At 51.0% G+C, this 17,615-nt stretch overlaps 1 protein-coding gene and 1 pseudogene across 2 annotated transcripts; one reads left to right on the plus strand and one right to left on the minus strand.

The window, feature by feature from the left end:
• Nucleotides 1-986: 986 nt before the first annotated feature.
• On the plus strand, nt 987-7,560 carry LOC308224715 (endothelin receptor type B-like; the record flags this gene model as incomplete). The annotated part of the gene is made up of 7 exons (XM_080624884.1): nt 987-1,475; nt 3,210-3,322; nt 3,792-3,996; nt 4,651-4,800; nt 5,736-5,869; nt 6,531-6,639; nt 7,411-7,560. 7 exons carry the CDS (start codon nt 987-989, stop codon nt 7,558-7,560), a joined length of 1,350 nt encoding a protein of 449 aa, XP_080481010.1.
• A 4,737-nt stretch (nt 7,561-12,297) lies between these two features.
• LOC308224697 (DNA-directed RNA polymerases I and III subunit RPAC2-like) lies at nt 12,298-16,691 on the minus strand (annotated as a pseudogene). Its single transcript has 5 exons — nt 16,530-16,691; nt 15,308-15,396; nt 13,632-13,708; nt 12,674-12,756; nt 12,298-12,345 (listed from the first exon to the last, which is right to left on the minus strand). The product of its transcript is annotated as a DNA-directed RNA polymerases I and III subunit RPAC2-like (transcript).
• Nucleotides 16,692-17,615: the final 924 nt, after the last annotated feature.

Below are 17,615 nucleotides of genomic sequence, written 5' to 3' on the forward strand. Positions count from 1 at the left end.
TTTGCATCATGCCAGGACAGTGCTACAGCCTCCCCAGCTTCCTCCTGTGGTTGTGGAGCAGCAGTTTAGCTAGTCCTGCCAGAAGGTACTGGCTGAGATTTACAAAGCAGAACCCACTCTGGTGATAATTATCAGCAGTGCTCCAGCCTTGGTGAGCTTGGGAGACTTTTTACTGTGCTCAGCAGTCAAAGCTGCAAACAGCACAGGGAAATTTATATCCCTGAGTATTGAGTTGAATGGACACAGTGGATTTGGAAAGGAAGTGGTTCAACTAACAATGATGAGGATGGGGAAGGAGGGGCTGTACTGCTTGCACATAAATTGGAGTAAGATGTCAGGTATCAATAGGGCATTTCTGGAAAAACTCTGGTAGTGTTTTCCCATCACCGTTCCCAGCAAGGCTGTGCTGGGTCTTTCCACTTTGCACTGGAAGGTGGTCTGTGGTAGCCCATGGGCTCTGCTGTTAGTGTGGCTCCAGACTTCCCATGGCACAAACTGGAAGAAAAGGGTCTGTGCACCCCGGGATGGGGTTTGTGGAATTGCCCAGATATGCTGGTGTTGACAGGTTAGGTGCCCCAGAACTGCTCCTTCAGACAGTCAGAACTGAACGAGAAGTGTGGGGTGGGCATAAAAGAGAAGCCAGATTTGCCATGTGAGCAGCAATACCAAGATCAGAAGGTGCAGGAGCTGATTTCAGAAAAGGCAGTGCCCTCATCTGCTGAAATACTGGGTAAGAGGCATAAAAGACTGTTTTCCTTGTAGTTTGTTTTACTGAGCAGGCATGTTTAGTTTTAGGAGCAAAGACTCCCACATGCAGGGGTCTCGCTTTGCCCAGATGGGATCTAATCTGGAGTTATTTCTGCTCATTGTGATGATGGACTTTCTCATCTCCTTCCTCCTTCCCTTGCTCATCCTGTTCTCTCCGTTGTCCCTCTCTCCACCTGCAGATCCAATTGAGACCCATGCAAAGGCATCCCACGAGCATTATGAGGACTCTTGCAGCCAGCTTTGATGTTCAGTCCTCAATGGCAAAAATCCCAGCTCCCACCACTCTGGCCATTTTCCTGGCTTGCCTCTTCCCTGGGGCACACAGTCAGACTCCAAGGGCTTTCCAGGAGAGCACCATCCCCTTTGAGGTGCTTAGCCAGGAACAGGTTTACAGCCTGGTCCAGCCAAGCCTGTTCCAGGATAACAGGCAGTCGAACCACTCGGAGAGTGTCTCTGGGAGCACCAGCTCTGAGCCACCTCTGCTGCCTGTGTGTGTGAAGCCCGCAGATATCAGACACATCTTCAAATACATCAACACCATTGTGTCCTGCACCATCTTCATAGTGGGGATCATCGGCAACTCCACACTCCTGAGGATCATTTACAAGAACAAGTGCATGAGGAATGGGCCAAATGTCCTCATTGCCAGCTTGGCACTTGGAGACCTGCTCTACATCCTCATTGCTCTACCCATCAATGTGTATAAGGTAGGTTCCATGCGGCATGAGTGCTGCAGCAGCCTGGCAATTGCAGCAGAGGCATGTGGCAGAGGTTGCCCAGAGAAGCTGTGGTTGCCCCATCCCTCGCAGTGTTCAAGGCCGGGTTGGACGGGCTTGGAGCAAGCTGCTTGAGTGGAAGGTGTTCCTGCCCATGGCAGGTGCTTGGAACTGGATAAGCTTGAAGGTCCCCTCCATTACAAACCAGTCTGTGATTCTATGATCTGCTCCCACCCTCCCACCTGCCTCTGTGCCCTGGGGACGGAGGCATCAAAATGAGCCTGCTCCTTATTGCATTACATTTTGGCAAGGGAGGCAGGGAGGGTGTTTCTGTTCTCGAAAGGATGAGAAAGACATAAACAGACAAAAATCTCAGAGTACATTCCTGGGAAAGCAGAGGTGTTCCCAGCTACAGCTGTGTTATGCGGACACACAAGCATACAACCCTCCAGATCTTTTAAGTCTCATCTAAAATTACAAGAAAAGAATCATTTGCAGTCTTCTGACATTACAACACAATGTTAATTTCAGCTGAGCAAAAATTCTTGTTCTTGTGCACTGGGCAGACTTCTCAACGTACAGTTCAGTTAATCAGCCTCAAGCAAATATAGTTTTTATTTTAGATAAATGTGGAGACTCTTCCTGAAACAAGGAAGAGAGCTGTATTATAAACCAGGGGCTTCTTGCAGGAGCACTGCCTCCTAAACTTGAGAGAAGAGGCGCAAAATAGAAGCAGGGGAACCTGAGTTCTGCACTAGACCTGAACGAGACCTTGGTATAGAGCAGAAGTCATGTTACAATATCTGTGAGATGCATCTCAGCTATTACAGCTCTTTCTCACCTACTGCTTGAGTTTTTGGAGCCATAGATTTCTATGAAGGGTTGGAAGAGATGCTGTGAGATGGAGCTGGAGCTCCACGTTGGCCTTGAAAGTGGAAACAGAGTGCCAGAGGAGTTCTGAATCAAGCTGGCTGGATGCTGGGGGGAGAAGGCAGAGAAATTTGAAGTAGGAAGAAGTTGAGAACAACCAGATGTGGCTGTCAGAGGGTCTGAAATCACTGTGAGTAGATACCCTTCAAGTGAAAATGGACTGAAAACTATATAGGTTTTTTAGCTCGAAACAGGCACATTCTCCTGATTGATTTGTCTTGCTGCTGAGGCCAAACTAAAGAGCTTGGTTCTGAGTAGGGATAACCTTGGGGTGGGCACCAGGTGTCAGGTTGTGAACCCAGGCTCACTCTCACCCTTATGAGGTGATTTCTTCTGCCTTCAGAGCATCTTGTCCCCACTGACACCCACTGCTTGCCCCAGCTCAGCCTGGGGCCCCAGGATGCGTTCTATAAGGAATCTAAGTGTGGCAGAGGGCCAGAGTATGGTAAGAGTGGCTTTGAAAGCCAACCAAAAGAAGCTGACTTGCAACCCAAAGCCCATTGAAGCATTTAGGATACAGATCCATTCAGAGTCTGGGGTCAGGTCCTGGTGTCTGGACCATCCTTCTGTCTAACTGTCAACACACCTCACAATGAGACCCTGGGGAAATGAACGGTTCCCAGTTCAACACAAAACACTGGACAGCACACACTGCGTAATCCCAGTGAGGGAGCCTCAGAGGGCTTTCAGCTGCTCTTTGTGGGCTTCTCACACCTGGTGGGTAATCACCTGCTCAGCCAGAAAGCCGGATGTGTTTTCCTGAAGCAGCTTGTTAATGCTGTGGTTCTTCCCCAGCTCTTGGCAAAGGACTGGCCCTTTGGCGTGCAGGTGTGCAAGCTGGTCCCCTTCATCCAGAAGGCTTCGGTGGGCATTACAGTCCTCAGCCTTTGTGCTCTCAGCATCGACAGGTGAGAAGCACTTCTGTAGCTGCACTGCCCAGCCTGACCTGTAAGCAGGCACCCTCTCTGTAACTAAAAGGCAGAGTGGAGGGCAGTTTTGTCCTGGGACAAATTCAGAGGTGGGCACAAGGTGCTATCACGTAGAGCTGAAATCCAGCAGGAACTGACTCTGGTGACAGTTTATATCCTGCTGGAAAAGGTTGAGGGGAGGGTCATGATCTGCTGGAACAACTGCTGGGGTGGTGGGGAAGGGTGGCATCTCCCCAGTGGCAAGTCGATGTTGGCCTAAGATAGCTGCCATCAAGCCCTTTTGTCTGATCTTTCCCATTCCACTGAAAGGGAAGGTTCAAGGGTGGAGAAGGAAGGCATAAGGGAAGGGCCTTCAGGAACAACTCTGATCCGCACCTTCTCAGCCCCTTCCTGACAGTTGCTTTTCCCACTCTAATCTACTCCTGCTGTGTTTCCCCATGCTGGGCAGGTACCGAGCAGTGGCATCCTGGAGTCGGATCCAGGGGATAGGAATCCCCATGTGGAAGGCAGTGGAGGTGATGCTGATCTGGGCAGTGGCCATTGTGCTTGCAGTGCCTGAAGCTATAGCCTTTGACATGGTGGAGCTCAGCTACTGGGAACAACACCTGTGGGTGTGCATGCTTGCCTCTGAACAGAAATCCAGCTTCATGATGGTATGTACTCTGTTACACCCCAGCTGCAGTGCAAGAGGGAGGGAAGCACAGGCAACAGAAGCACCTTCTCTCTTTGGTTAGAGGATCAGATGCTTCTGCAGATGGCTTCTTCTAGCCATCAGGGTGAGCACAGGGAGAGCAGTATCAGACAAAGGACTGTAGTGGCAAGGGGCAGACTTGCTTTGAATATGGGGCCAGAACACAGACCTTATCATCCTTAAGCTATATCATGTCTTCACCATCCACATCAGAAGGTCCTGACACATCTCAGGAAGCTTCAGAACCTGTTTCACTGTCCCAGCAGGCCAAAAAGGGTCTCCACAACCAATCTGCACGGGTAACCTTTATCACAGGGCCACCTAAGGGCAAGCAAGGGAATGAAAACCCTTATACACAAAAGCTCCTTGCAACTGGTTCTTGCACAAGAGTGCTAAATGGGACTGTCAGCCAGATGTAAACCAGCCTTTACTGCTTTATGTTAGAACATGTGTCTTGCGGGAAGATATGTGCACTTAGCACAGGAGCTGACATACTTCCACACATCAGAAGTGTCTGATTTGGGCCAGCATCACCATCAGGGCCTGGGTCATCTCATGCCCCATTTATCCCCCCCACCTTTCCCCACTTTCCAGTTGCTTTTTATTTTCCCTGTAGTTCTACCGTGATGTGAAGGATTGGTGGCTTTTTGGCTTCTATTTCTGCCTCCCCTTGGTATGCACTGGCATCTTCTACACCCTCATGTCATGTGAGATGTTGAGCAAGAGAAACGGCATGAGAACGGCTCTGAATGACCACATGAAACGGGTAAGAAAAACAAGAAGGCAGAAACTGGTGTCTTCCAAACAGGAGGGAGAGCTATTGAAGGGAACACGTGCCTGTGAAGGACATGTACGAGCACAGGGAAGCTGTGGCTGCCTCATCCCTGGCAGTGTTCAAGGCCAGGTTGGACACAGGGGCTTGGAGCAAGCTGCTTGAGTGGAAGGTGTCTCTGCCCATGGCTGGTGGGGCTTGGAACTGGAGGAGCTTTAAGGTCCCTTCTAATCCAAACCATTCTGTGATTCTGTGGTTCTATGAGCTAACATAGACTGAGGGTGGTCAACAGATATTGGCACACTGGATTAAGGGAGATAGGCCTTCAGCTTTACAGTGCCCAGCTTCAAAGACATCCCAAACCACTAGCCTTATGACCATAGACCAGCTTGATTTTCAGCTTCGTAAGGTAATTTATCCTTGGTTATGCTATGCCAGCCCAGATCACACCAAACTGGACTGAATGCTGAACATGCCTTATCACAGACAAGGGGTCCAGGGAAAAAGAGTAGTTTACTGTCCCCTCCTACCCCTTGCAGAGTGATCCCTTGAGGCAGACCAGCTGGTCGTCACAGTAATATAGAGTGAAGAGTGAATGGATGATGGATATTCCCCTGGATTATGATATACTCCCCATGTTCCGGGAAGTGTCACCCCAGCAAAGTCACCAAGAGCAATGGCGTGAGTCTGGTCCATATTGTGCTGCTCATATCCTACACACTACTGCAGCCTGGACCTCAGAGTCTTCTTCATGATACAGGATTTGGAACCTGCAGATTGTTCTTTGGACTCAAAATGGGTAACCAGCATCATCAGACTACAGAAATTACTTGAAGGGCCCTTGCTCAGCATGGGGAGATGGTGCTTTGCTGCTTCTGCACTCTAATGCTCAGCCAGATCCCTTCTCCCCCACCACCTTCTCTTCGCAGCGCCGGGAGGTGGCCAAGACAGTGTTCTGCCTCGTGGTGATCTTTGCGCTCTGCTGGCTTCCGCTCCACCTCAGCCGCATCCTCAAGAAGACCATTTATGACCAGACAGACCCCAACAGATGTGAACTGCTCAGGTAAGGACAGCAGCAAGAGGGCACCAGGCTGGTAGTCCTGATGGGCACTGGCCGAGGCTTTGTGGGCTCTCACGGCAGGCTGTTGGAGTTGCCTTCCAAACACTTCGTTTCAGTAGCTCCTATTCTAGAAGGCATTGCTCTCCCAGGCAGAAGCAAAGGGCGTGGGGGTCCATTATAAGAGGAGAAATTAAAATTTGAAATGTTTCTATAAAGCTACGGGTTAAAGAGGGCTCCTGGGCAGAGAAATACTCCCTGCAGGGCTACAGGGGAGGCAGCACATCTGAGGGCTGTGCACACTTTCTGACACATGGTAGGTACCTGTCTTCCCCTCTCCTCTGTACCCATCACACCAAAATCCAGTTCAGACCAGACATGGCTACTTGAGTTTGCTTGAGTTTGAGAATGTCAAAGTCATCAGGGGAAATCAGATCTCATGCTTTTGGTTTCCTTAGGAAATGCTCCTCGCAAGAAAAAGCATGGAGCAGTTGCCCACTTGTGGGAGGGACTGTTTTGTGCTGAGCTGTATGTTATCAGTCACCAGCCCTCCATGGAAGCAGGCCTCTGGGCCAGGCAATGTGCAGGCAGTTTGGAAACCCTGCCTCAGTTCTCTGCTCTGTGAGCTTCCAACATGCCTACCTTCTTCTTTCCCCTCTGGCCTTAGTTTCCTCCTTGTGATGGATTACTTCGGGATCAATATGGCCTCCCTCAACTCCTGCATCAACCCTGTGGCTCTCTACTTTGTCAGCCGGAAATTCAAGAACTGCTTCCAGGTAGGATTGATCCCTCCAGAGCTCCTGGCTACAGTGACCATTCCCAGACACCGGCATAAGCTCCCATAGACTAGACACGGTGCAGACAGAGGCACCCCCATTGCAGTAGACTTCTGTGCTCCTGAGATGAGTGGAAAGGAGCTGCCATCAGCCCACAGGGTTCTCCCATTTGTTCATGTACTGATCATACTTCTCCCAGTTTTTCCCCTTGCTAGGTGCCTCTCTTTGAAGCTTCCAGTATGCCCTGGATGGGGATGCTTTTGCCAGTGTAGGACAAGCAAAAAAAGTCCCTCTCATTCTGAATCAGAAACATTCCCACAAACCACTAGACCAGAAACAGGGGGTTCTTTAAACGTTGAGCCCAAGTTATTCAGAGATCATTTTCAGGAGTAGTGGAGCCCTGAGAAAGGAAGGGGATGAGATGAGAAGGGATAGAAATGGATGGGAAGGGAATCACTTCCTAGATGCTGTGTCAAAACCAGCTGAGCCCAGCTAAGCATTACCTGTGGTTTCTGTCCCCCAAGGATAAGAAAACACAATTGCAAAAAGTACCCAAGATTTTGATGTCTTTGTTTCCAATCCACACCAGCCCTACCATGGAAAACCTGCTCCCTGATCTGCAGGACAGCAAAGTTCAGAAATGCAGGCTGTGATCCGCAGCCTGGCACTGTGCAGGTTGACTTGCCACCATCAGTAAGGGAGTATTTCCTCCTGTTTTACCCTGTAGCCCACACCTGAAACCTCTCTCTCCCCACTTTTGTCTCCTCGCAGTCCTGCCTGTGCTGCTGGTGCCAGAGATCCACACTGAGCATCACACCGACAGATGACAAGGGCTCTGTTGGGAAGTGGAAAGCCAACGGGCAGGAGCTTGGAGTGGACCAGAGCAGCTCCCGCTTGAGTAACAAGTACAGCTCTTCCTAAACCCCTGCCTCTGGCAGGGCCAAGAGGAGAAGGCTCTGTGCCAGGATGGCAGGACTCCTCCATTACTCTCACATGGCTGTTTCCTGGCTGGGCCTGAACAATTTTTGTCTTCATGTGATAACCCACCTGGAAGGAGCTGCACTCAGCATTTCACTAGACCCCTGGGACTAGCTCTGAACACAGGCTCTGTACCATTCTGATCCATCCCCTGGTCTGAGCCACTTCTGGAGGAGAGGGAAGAGGATGCAGATCCTCACACGATTTTTCATTTCCTTGCAGGAAAAGCAAATGACTTATGGCCATTTGTCTTGGTTGGAAATGTGGGGTCGGGAAATGTGTTAGAAAAGGAAAGGAAGGTTGAGATGTGGTCACATTGAGATGAATGTGGGATGAGGAGGAGAGGGAAAGGACCATGAGTGACAATTTCCAGCTGAAAAAGCCAAAGAAAAGGTTTGGTAACATTCCTTATCATCTCCCTCTGTGACTGGGACAGTTTGTCCCTGCACAGAGAGCCGAGATAAGATCCTGGCCCTTTGCATGTCTGGTAGATCCATTGACTGTGTAGAATCTCCTCTTGCTCATGGTAGGGAGAGATGGGCAGTAACTTTGCTTCACTGTTTGTCACTGCTTCAGTGACAAACCTGACCCAAGGAGCACTAAAAGTCCTCCCCAATTCACTTCTTCCCCAGGCTCCCCACCCAAGGATGATGCTCAACCCACCTGTGTATGGCACAAGAAAGGGATTGTATGGGACCGCATGGCTTAGAGGAGCAGATACCCTTGGTGGAAGCTAGTGGCTTTCTATCAGCTCCATCTTCCCCCTCCCCAGGGCAGGGGAGCTCCTGCTAGCCGGACACGGCTGCTGGCCCGAGGGGCTGTCCTTCAGGGAAGAGTGTGTAAGCCCAGGAAAAAGAAGGCTCAAATGTGAATGAGGCTGCAACCAAGGAACCAGCTCTCACCTTTTCTGCCCTCTGCTGAACCTGGCAGCAGCTAATTCTCTGCCTGCCACAGGATGCAAGGGAGAGGATCCAGGAGCTGGGCCCTTCCAGAAAAGCATCCAGCCTTCAGTTGCTGCGGTCTTCAGCAGCTGGAAAGTCCACAGACTCGTTCAGCCACTGGCTCTAGAGAGGGGGATTGCCTGCAAGAGCACAGCTCTGAAGGGAAAGAAGGGGCATTTTGCTGCTGCCAATGAGGCCAAGCTCCAAAGGGGCAGCAGAGCTGGACCCTGATGTCTCTTGGCCACAGCACCATGACACCAGGTTCATCCATTTGTGAGGGTGACACTGCTGCTCATTCTCATGGTCAAACTGCGGTGGAAAAGGCAACAGAGGAGGTCCAATCTCAGCTAAAAGAGCTGCTAGAGCTAACTAAAATATGGCAAAGAGCGTTCACAAATTTATTATTTAATTAATTTCCAAGTGCTTTCCCAGTGTGTTTATCTAAAAAATTATGCTTGCATATCTCGCCAAAACTTTAAAACCTGTATGAGAAAGTTCTACTTACCAAGTTTTTATTACTGTTGTTGTTTTTCCCTTCTCTCTTTTACCTCTCTCTCTTTCTTTTCTTCACTCCCCTTTTCATGTTGCCAAGGGAAAAACCAAAGAGAGGACAAAAGGGAGCACACTTGCAAATAAAGCAAAACATTTTACAGGTGTTGGTTTTTTTTAGCTTTGCTTTCACCGAAATGTAAATGTTTTACAAACAAATGATATTTCTGAAAGATTAATGTGTTTCAAGGAAAGCAGAATGGCTGACGAGTAGCCAGACCAATACCTTTCCATAACCCAGCCCACCCAGAGGAGCAGATGTGGCTGTGTCCATGCCGCAGCGCTGCTGATGTGCTCTGCCCCAGAGCTGGCTGCGTTGTGTTGGAGGACAAACAAAGTTAATGAAGAAAAATTATGAAGACTGAAAACTCCCAGTGCAGACACTTTAGTAAAAGGATATCTTTTTTTAATGATTTTGCTTATAATCTTGCAGGCAATTCCCCTCCTAGCCAGTTTGGACAGTGCTGTGAGAAAAATGCTCTAGTGGAAGGTGTCCCTGCCCATGGCAGGGGGTAGGAATTAGATGAGCCTCCCAACCCAAACCAGTCTGGGAATCTGTGAATATATGATTTGCAAATCTTGGTCACTCTCCCATTCTCATAGGTGAGCTGTGCCGAGGGCAGGTCCACTCACAGCAACTCCCGCGCGTGCCTGGTGTGCCTGGCCGTGCCCCTGGCTGTGGCTGAGGTTAGAACTGGATGAGTTTTAAGGTCCCTTCTAACCCTGGTCTCTTCATCTGAAAGGGACGGAGCCTTTAGCACTTCTTTGGGCAAGCTGTTGCAGTTCTTCTGCCTTTCAAAGCAGAATCTCCTACTGCTATCCACTGCCACTGGTTCTTGGCTGCACTAGCAGTTTCCCTCTTCACTCTGTTAGCCCCCTGCAGAGCTGTAAAGTGGTTCTGGGTGGGGACATTGGGCTCTGGAGGAGACTCTGAGAAAAAAACTTTTCTTCTAAAAGCTCAGGGTAGACACAGCAGTGAAGCAGCTGTTTATTAATGTTATTGCAAAAACGGGTGTCCTGGCAAGTAGGCACACACAGCAAAGGCAGAACAATGATTTATATTTCCTATCCCATCTGCAAGTTCCCTCCCTTGTTTCCCCATTGGTTGGGTACGCCAAGCTTTACAGACTATCCAACACATATAATCTACATGCCAACTGTCCCACCTCTGGTTACATCTCTCCTTACTCAATTTTGTATGCCCCTTCCTCTCATTTATATATCTCTTTTTATGGTTCGATTTCATAACTCTCTGGCAGACATGTGGTACCCCGACTTATGTTTAACCAACCTGCACCTGCTTAGTCACAGGTTGTACAAAGATAGTATTCTTTTTAACCACAGAGTGTATCTTTCATCCAGAGATGATATTGTCTTTAACCACAGAGTGTGTCTTTCTAAGTTATGGTATCTCAAACCCTTTGTTTTGTTCCCTGAGTAACAGCCCCAGCCCCAGTATTGAAAAATCTTAATATTGGAAAGCCTTAATCTTGCAAAGCCCCATCCCCAATTATGTGAAAACAACACTGTTTCTCTTACACTCCCTCTTATTCCTCTGTATGTTAATAAAACATGGTGGTGTTTGAAAGGAGACTTTCTTTCTCCTGAGTGTTTCTTATTAAGCAGCAATCTCCCCTTGGTCAGGTTAAAGCCATTCCCCCTTGTCCTGTCCCTACATTGCCTTGTAAAAAGCCCCTCTCCAGGTTTCTCAGCCTGTCTCCAGAACCCTCACAGCATCTCTGTGGCCTCCTCTGCACTCACTCCAGCAGCTCCACGTCCCTCTTGTGCTGTTGCCCCAGAGCTGGATCAGGACTGCAGGGGGGGTCTCCCCTCAGCACAGCAGAGGGGGAGAATCGCCTCCCTGGACTGCTGCTCACACTCTGGGGATGCAGCCCAACACATGGGGGGTTCTGGGCTGCAAGTGAATAACGCTCTGTTTAAAAAGGAAGGCCGGTTGTATCTGTTGAAGTCAACTGCAGTGGTGCCTGCAACAGAAAGACTGAAACTGGGAGAGGGTGCTGCCTCTCTAAAAGCTGGACTTTTCACAGTGATGATCCCCTCTGCTCTCTGTGGACGTGGGGCAGACTAGTTCTGTGCACAAGGCTACCTGAGAACTGTGAAATCCTGGGCAGGAAACAGCAACGACACTTGGAAAGAGAAATAAGACAGAAGAGTGGAAGAACTGCCTTCTATCATTTTTCATACACTGCTGAGCTGAACACAGTGTCACCTCTGCAACATCAGCCTCCATAATCTTTATTATTAGAGAAAATACAGGTTTGCATCAAAGCAGTCTTAAAACACTGCCATGGTTTAAACTCAGTCAGCCACGCAGTCTCTCTCACTCCCCCCCTTCCTCCCCCCCCACTCCCGGAGGGATGGGGAGGAGAATGGAAAGAATGTAACTCTCACGGATTGAGATAAGAACAGCCCAGTAACTAAGGTATAACACAAAACCCCCACTGCTACCACCAATAATAATAATGATGATAAAGGAAATAAATAAGGGAAGAGAATACAACCGCTCACCACCCACTGACTGATACTCAGCCCGACTGAGCAGTGATCCAACGCTTCTGGGTAACTCCCCCAGTTTATATAGTGGGCATGACGTGCTGTGGTATGGAATATCTGTTTGGCTAGTTTGGGTCAGGTGTCCAGCACTGCATCAGCTACTAAGAAGGACAAAAAACGACTGCTACTGCTGAACCCATGTGGATGACTTTCTGGTAAAGAACGGCCATGTACCCAGATCAGCAAGAGCCTACGTTGAGTTCGACATGAACCAAGGAACAACAAAAGGTGAAGGAGGATGGGAGCGAGGCACTGGGAGTGAGAATCCCAGCAAGATAAGAAGGAGCTGGAATTTACTGAGTTGCTAAATTGAGGACTGTTGGAAAACTTTGAAGGTCAGGTTCTCCCACCTGTGCTTAACCAATTATATGTTAGTTGTTAAGGGCCTCACAGATATGTATCCAATCACAATGTGCCAAGTTAGTGAAAACAACTTTAAGAAATAGTATATAAAGAGTTAGTTTTCTAGAATAAATGGCTTTGTCTGATCACATTGATTTCCAACTGGGTCCATTCCGCGACAAACCTAGGACAAACACACAACCAGAAATACTTGGCACAGGGAATTCAACACACAGACATTACACACGTCCATGGAGACTGCCATTCCTAAATGCTACTGCATCTCTTCCTCCCTCTGGGCCCTGTACTCCTTCATGCTCCTCTGCAAGCAAGAGCAAAGAGCAAATGTTGACAGCATATACCTGAGCGGCTCATACATCCCATGCCACCACCCTGCTCTGTGCTGTGACTTCTCTGTCCAGCACAGAGGACCCTGAGCAGCTCCAACAGAGCTCCAGATACCTTCAGAAGTGACTGAGCTTTACATTCACTCCAAGGAACAGGAAGCCAGGCCATGCCGCAGGTCACGCAGAGAAGGTCTGAGATAACTGTAGGTTCTTTATGCCTACAACACAGCTGTCAGCCCCTTCCTCTCACCTCTGAGACCAAGAGACAGAAAAGCCCCCTGAACTCTTCAGGAATAGTCTCACCTCAAAGGCGTTGAGCACATGTTAGCAAACACCGATCAGGTCGTTCAGCCCTTTCTGGACTGGCTCAACAGCAGGAAGGGCCCCTTTGGGAAAGAAGATGGGTCAGTGGTTTCCAAAGGGGTTGGTGGCCCTTTCCCTCACCACTCTGGGCAGTGTGGTTGCTCCCCCGTGATGGGAACAGGCTCTTACACCAGGCACATGCCACACACTTCCCTCCTACCAGCCCACCATCAGCACCCTGAGAGCTGAGCTCAGGCCCAGGCTATGGTGCAGGAAGGGCAGAGCCAAATCCTGCAGGTAGCCCCACAGAGAAGGGGTTCCCTTGACAAGAAGAGCCTCAGCACTACTCATTTTTAGGACATTAAAGAGTCAGCAAGCACAAACTAGATACTCGGGGGAACAGCCCCATAAGGAAGGAATGAAATAACGCTGACCTCCTGCGGCAGCAAACAAAGCTGTGGAGCCTAAATGAAGGGCAGTGGACTGAGCTGAAGGGGTTGGTGTGCTGAGAGGAGTGAGTGATGGCCAGAGGCTCAGAGTTGTCAGTGCTGCCTATTAACAGGGAACACAGACCCCTCTGGGAGGCAAGTCAAAAGACAGCACAGACTGATGTGGCCTTTCAAGAGAGCTTTGGTTCACAACCTGATGACCAAAGCTTCCAGACAAGCAAGAAGGAGAAGCAGAAGCAAATTATCTCATTGCAGCTACGTATGCCAGCACACTTTGGGTTGGCTTTCCAAAACTTCTGCTGATTTAGGGGCACATGAAGCACCCATCAATCACCTCTGACAGGATGTAGCAGATCTACCTTACCCCAGCACTACAGTACTGTGCCTGCAGAGAAGAGGGAGAAGAGCGGTTTTCTTTACTGAAATGACTCATGGTGGAAACCTGACATGAGCAGAGGAGATTCCACAAAAGAAGGGCCCTGAACATGAAAACAGTGCACATCCCATACCTCTGGTCTGTATTCGGAAGTTGATCTTGCTTTCAGAGGGCTGAGTGATGCAGTAGCCACAGAACTCCACATCAGGGCTGCAGGAAGGGCGAGAGGAGAAGAGAGCAGTGAAAACCAGGCCAATCCACAGCAAATCTCAGGGAAGTCAGGGGCTTGGGCCACCTCAGACCCGCTGGGGCTCAATGTTTCTGACATGACTGAGGGTCTTATAGGAGGGATATGCTGAAAGGACACTACCCATATAACCTTATTCACACCCTTCCATCTATCTCTGAGCTGCAGCTGGAACTCTGCAGGGGAAAGACCTGGCTGGCATCCTGCTCAAACAGGGGATCCTGGCTGCTTGGAAACCTCCCTCTGCACAGACCTGTTGCAGTTCTGCTGGGCAGAGGAGGCAGACAGGTCTAGGGCACCACAAGATGTTTGCAGACTGCACGACATCTGCCTTCACAAGCCGAGGAGGTTGGTAGAACATTTGTGCACACAGCAGAAAGCACACCCCTCACAAGAAGGCTGCTCTTTTTCTTGTCATGGTGATCTATCAGAGGAATTCACATGATATTTGCAATGCAGCTGTCATTTGAGATGAAGCATTGAACTTCCTGCTGGAATTCTTCTGAGCCTTACCAGTGAGTATTCACAAACCCCCAGTGCCTCCCAGCTCAATAAAATCAGAGTGAAGCCATTTGTATACTTTAATGGGGGCAGCAGGATTATTAATTTCCAGCATCAATTCCTGCATCTTTATGGAAGCATTAAAGATGATCAATTTGCTTAATACTGGCTGTTCCTACCCTCTTTTCTGACAGCACTTGTCCCAGAGGTGACATAGATACTGCCTGACCACCTGTACTTACAGAGTCGCACATCATTTTACCCAGAGCCACGTAAGACATTCAGAAGTCTGTCACATGTCTGTCATTCCATTTCCTCTGTAACTAACCATAAGCGCAGTGAGGGTTGGCTGTTCCTTAAGGGATGGGAGCTGGAAGCATGAACTGTAAGCCAGCCAATAGGGCAGAGAACTCACTGGCCAGCCCTGTCCCTCAGCATCCAAGCAAGGGAGTAAGGCGGGTGCAAAGGTGGTAGCCGGGGCCAGCCAAGGGTCCAGGTCACCAGGCAGGTTTGTGGGGGTGAAACAGGCCTGAGGCCAGGCCAGGAAGACAATCTGCAGGTCAGCTGAGGGTAATGAGGGTCAGACAAAACCTATGACCACCAAGCAGATGTACAATGTACAACAATGAGCAGAGGCTGATGTCGGGTCAGGAAGTCAGTCCATGGGTCAGCATCCAACAGCCCAGTACAGGCTGAGCTAAAGACCCATATTCATACAACATAGCTCAGGAGAGACTGAAAGCCCTGAGCTGAGCTTAAATGGGGCTCCTGAGCCTGTGGGCAGGGTGTGTGTGGAGGCCCCAGGTGAGGCTGTTCAGACTCATCAAGGCCTATTAGCACTCTCGGGACTAACAGCACAAGGAGAAAGTGAATCCTGCTAAGAGAGGGGGTAGATAAGGATCCTCTGGCACCAGCTCCAATATAAATACTCCAACAGGCATGCACAGAGGTAGTTTTGCCTTTTTCCAGCAGCAACTGAGGTGCAACTTAGTGAGGAGAAGGGCAGAATAGGAGACAGAGGAACCCCCAGCGGTACCAGGCACTGTGGAGACTCCACTTACTTCTTCATGACCATGTATCGGAGAGCATTGCCAAGTGTGTGGTCCTCATCAGGCAATGCAAACGTGACGCAGTTCCCATCTGCCTGGACCTGCCATGAATGGGGAGGGAAGAGATGCTGTAAGGTTCTCTGAACACCAGCCCCAGGGTGAAAAATCCACAGCTGTGCTCAGCTTCAGCACAGGACTTGTAGCTCTGGCTGGCCCATTGCTGTGGCTCATGTCTCAAGTGCTGGAGTGTGACCAAGAGCAACTTCACAGAGGAGGGAAGGCGGCAAAATTATCGAGCTCAGAGAAACCTCCCCCTGGTTATCAAAGTGCCTGTGCACCCTTGCTCCTCACAGGAGAGAAGAGGAGCCCAAAGAATGCTGCAGCTTCAGGGCCTATGGTGGAAAAAAAGCTGTGACTGTTCAGGTTGGTGTGATTCCAGGTCCTGCCACCAGCCCAGGGCTAGACAGCAATGAGAGGGACAGTCAAAAACTCCCCAGGGACGCGTGCCGGCTGTCAGCAGGGAAAGCTTATCCCACTTCAAAACCAACTATAAGCCCAAATTCACACACCTAGGAGGAGCCTGGAGAAGCTACTGGCGAGCCTCAGGCTGCTGAGCCCACGTGTAATGAACCCACAATGCCAGCAGTCAGCCCCTGGAGTGGGAGACCACTTTCCTCCTATCTGGCTGCCCTGGAGCTCAGCTCTGCCCGGTTCCCAGAAACAGGCGCAGGGAGCACCCGATGCTCCTGTGCCAGCTTTCGCTGTCGCTGTGACTTAGGGAAGTGCCAGCGGGCAGCCCGCAGCAGTTTTCCTGCAGGGCAGTGCCATCTACTGCCTCGTGCTGCTGCAGCGGCTCTGGAGCGGGACTCAGCGGCCTGAAGGAATGGGGTGAAAAGAAAGAAGACGAAGCCGCTGCTGGCAAAGCCACCCAAAGGCCTGACGTTACACAGTGCTGAGCGATCCTGCCAGAGGGGAGGCTGAGAGGGGATCTTAGGCAGAAGCTCTTCCCTGTGAGGGTGCTGAGGCGCTGGCACAGGGTGCCCAGAGAAGCTGTGGCTGCCCCATCCCTGGCAGTGCTCAAGGCCAGGTTGGACACAGGGGCTTGGAGCAAGCTGCTCTAGTGGAAGGTGTCCCTGCCCGTGGCAGGGGTTGGAACTGGAAGAGCTTCAAGGTCCCCTTTCTCTTGGATCTATTCTCACTGTCGCAATTTATCCCAGCGCCGGCAAACTCCTACCCAGCGGGCCCAGCCTGAGTGGCCCAGCTCAGGGGAGCTCTGGCTGCCGCTGCCGCTGCCGCAGAAAAGCAGAGGCCGCCGGCGGACTAGGGCCGACTCCCGTCCCGTTCCGTTCTCTCCCGCCCTCCTCACTACAGGTCCCATCAGGCAGCGCGGTGCCATCCCGCCGGAAGTGACGCCCACGTCGGGTCTCCTCGGCGGGCGGTGGGGCTGAGGGAGCGGCTTCTGCTGCTGCCGGTGGCGGGGCCGGGACCTGCGAGGGGGAACGGGGGCTCGCGGCAGAGCTGGCTGGTGGTCTCGCAGCGTGCGGCTCTGTCTCGGCTTTCTCTGGCTGCGACCGGCCGCGGCGGGGCCGGCACTGACTGAGGGGCTGGCTCCGGGAGGGCGGGAGTCGTGGAGGTGGGAGGGTGGCTGGAGGCTCCCTGGGCCGGGCCGGCGGTGGGAGGCCTTGTTCGGTATCAGCGGGGCTTGGGGAGCTCGGAGAGCGGCTGCTGGCGTGCGGGGAAAGGAGTGGGGGGTGGTAAAGGCCGTCGTTTCTGCGCTCACTGCAGTTGGCCCTGGAGCGGCGTGTGGCGGAGCTTGGGGCATGGTTTGAACGACCGGACCGCGGTAACTGCCTGCGGTTATCCCCGGGGGTATCAGCGTGCTGGGGCGCACCCGCTGCTTCCCTGGAGGGTCGTTTGTACAGCGGTTTCTCTTTCCCTGCCCCTCTCCAAAACATGGTGCACTGCCCTCCGGAACGGGCGAGGGGCTTGGAATACAAATCGAATTGGTGCTGCAATTTTTCCCGAAAGGATGAAGTGAGGTACCTGCACTGAGCAATGCGGGCAGGGAGGATGCTAAACTTTAATTTGGTACGTGAATGAGGGCTGGAGCAGCTCTGCTCTGGAGCCAGGCTGAGAGAGCTGGGCTGGTTCAGCTTGGAGCAGGCTTCTTAAGGGGAGACTTAAGAGCAGCTCCAGTGTCTAAAGGGGCTACAAGAAGCCTGGAGAGGGGCTTTGGAGAAGGGCCTGTATGGACAGGCCAAGAGGAAATGGCTTTAACCTGCCAGAGCAGAGATTCTGATGAGCTCTTAGGCAGAAGCTC

The sequence above is a fragment of the Psittacula echo genome (genome assembly GCF_963264785.1).
Source record: "Psittacula echo genome assembly, chromosome: 8".
NCBI lineage: Eukaryota > Metazoa > Chordata > Aves > Psittaciformes > Psittacidae > Psittacula > Psittacula echo.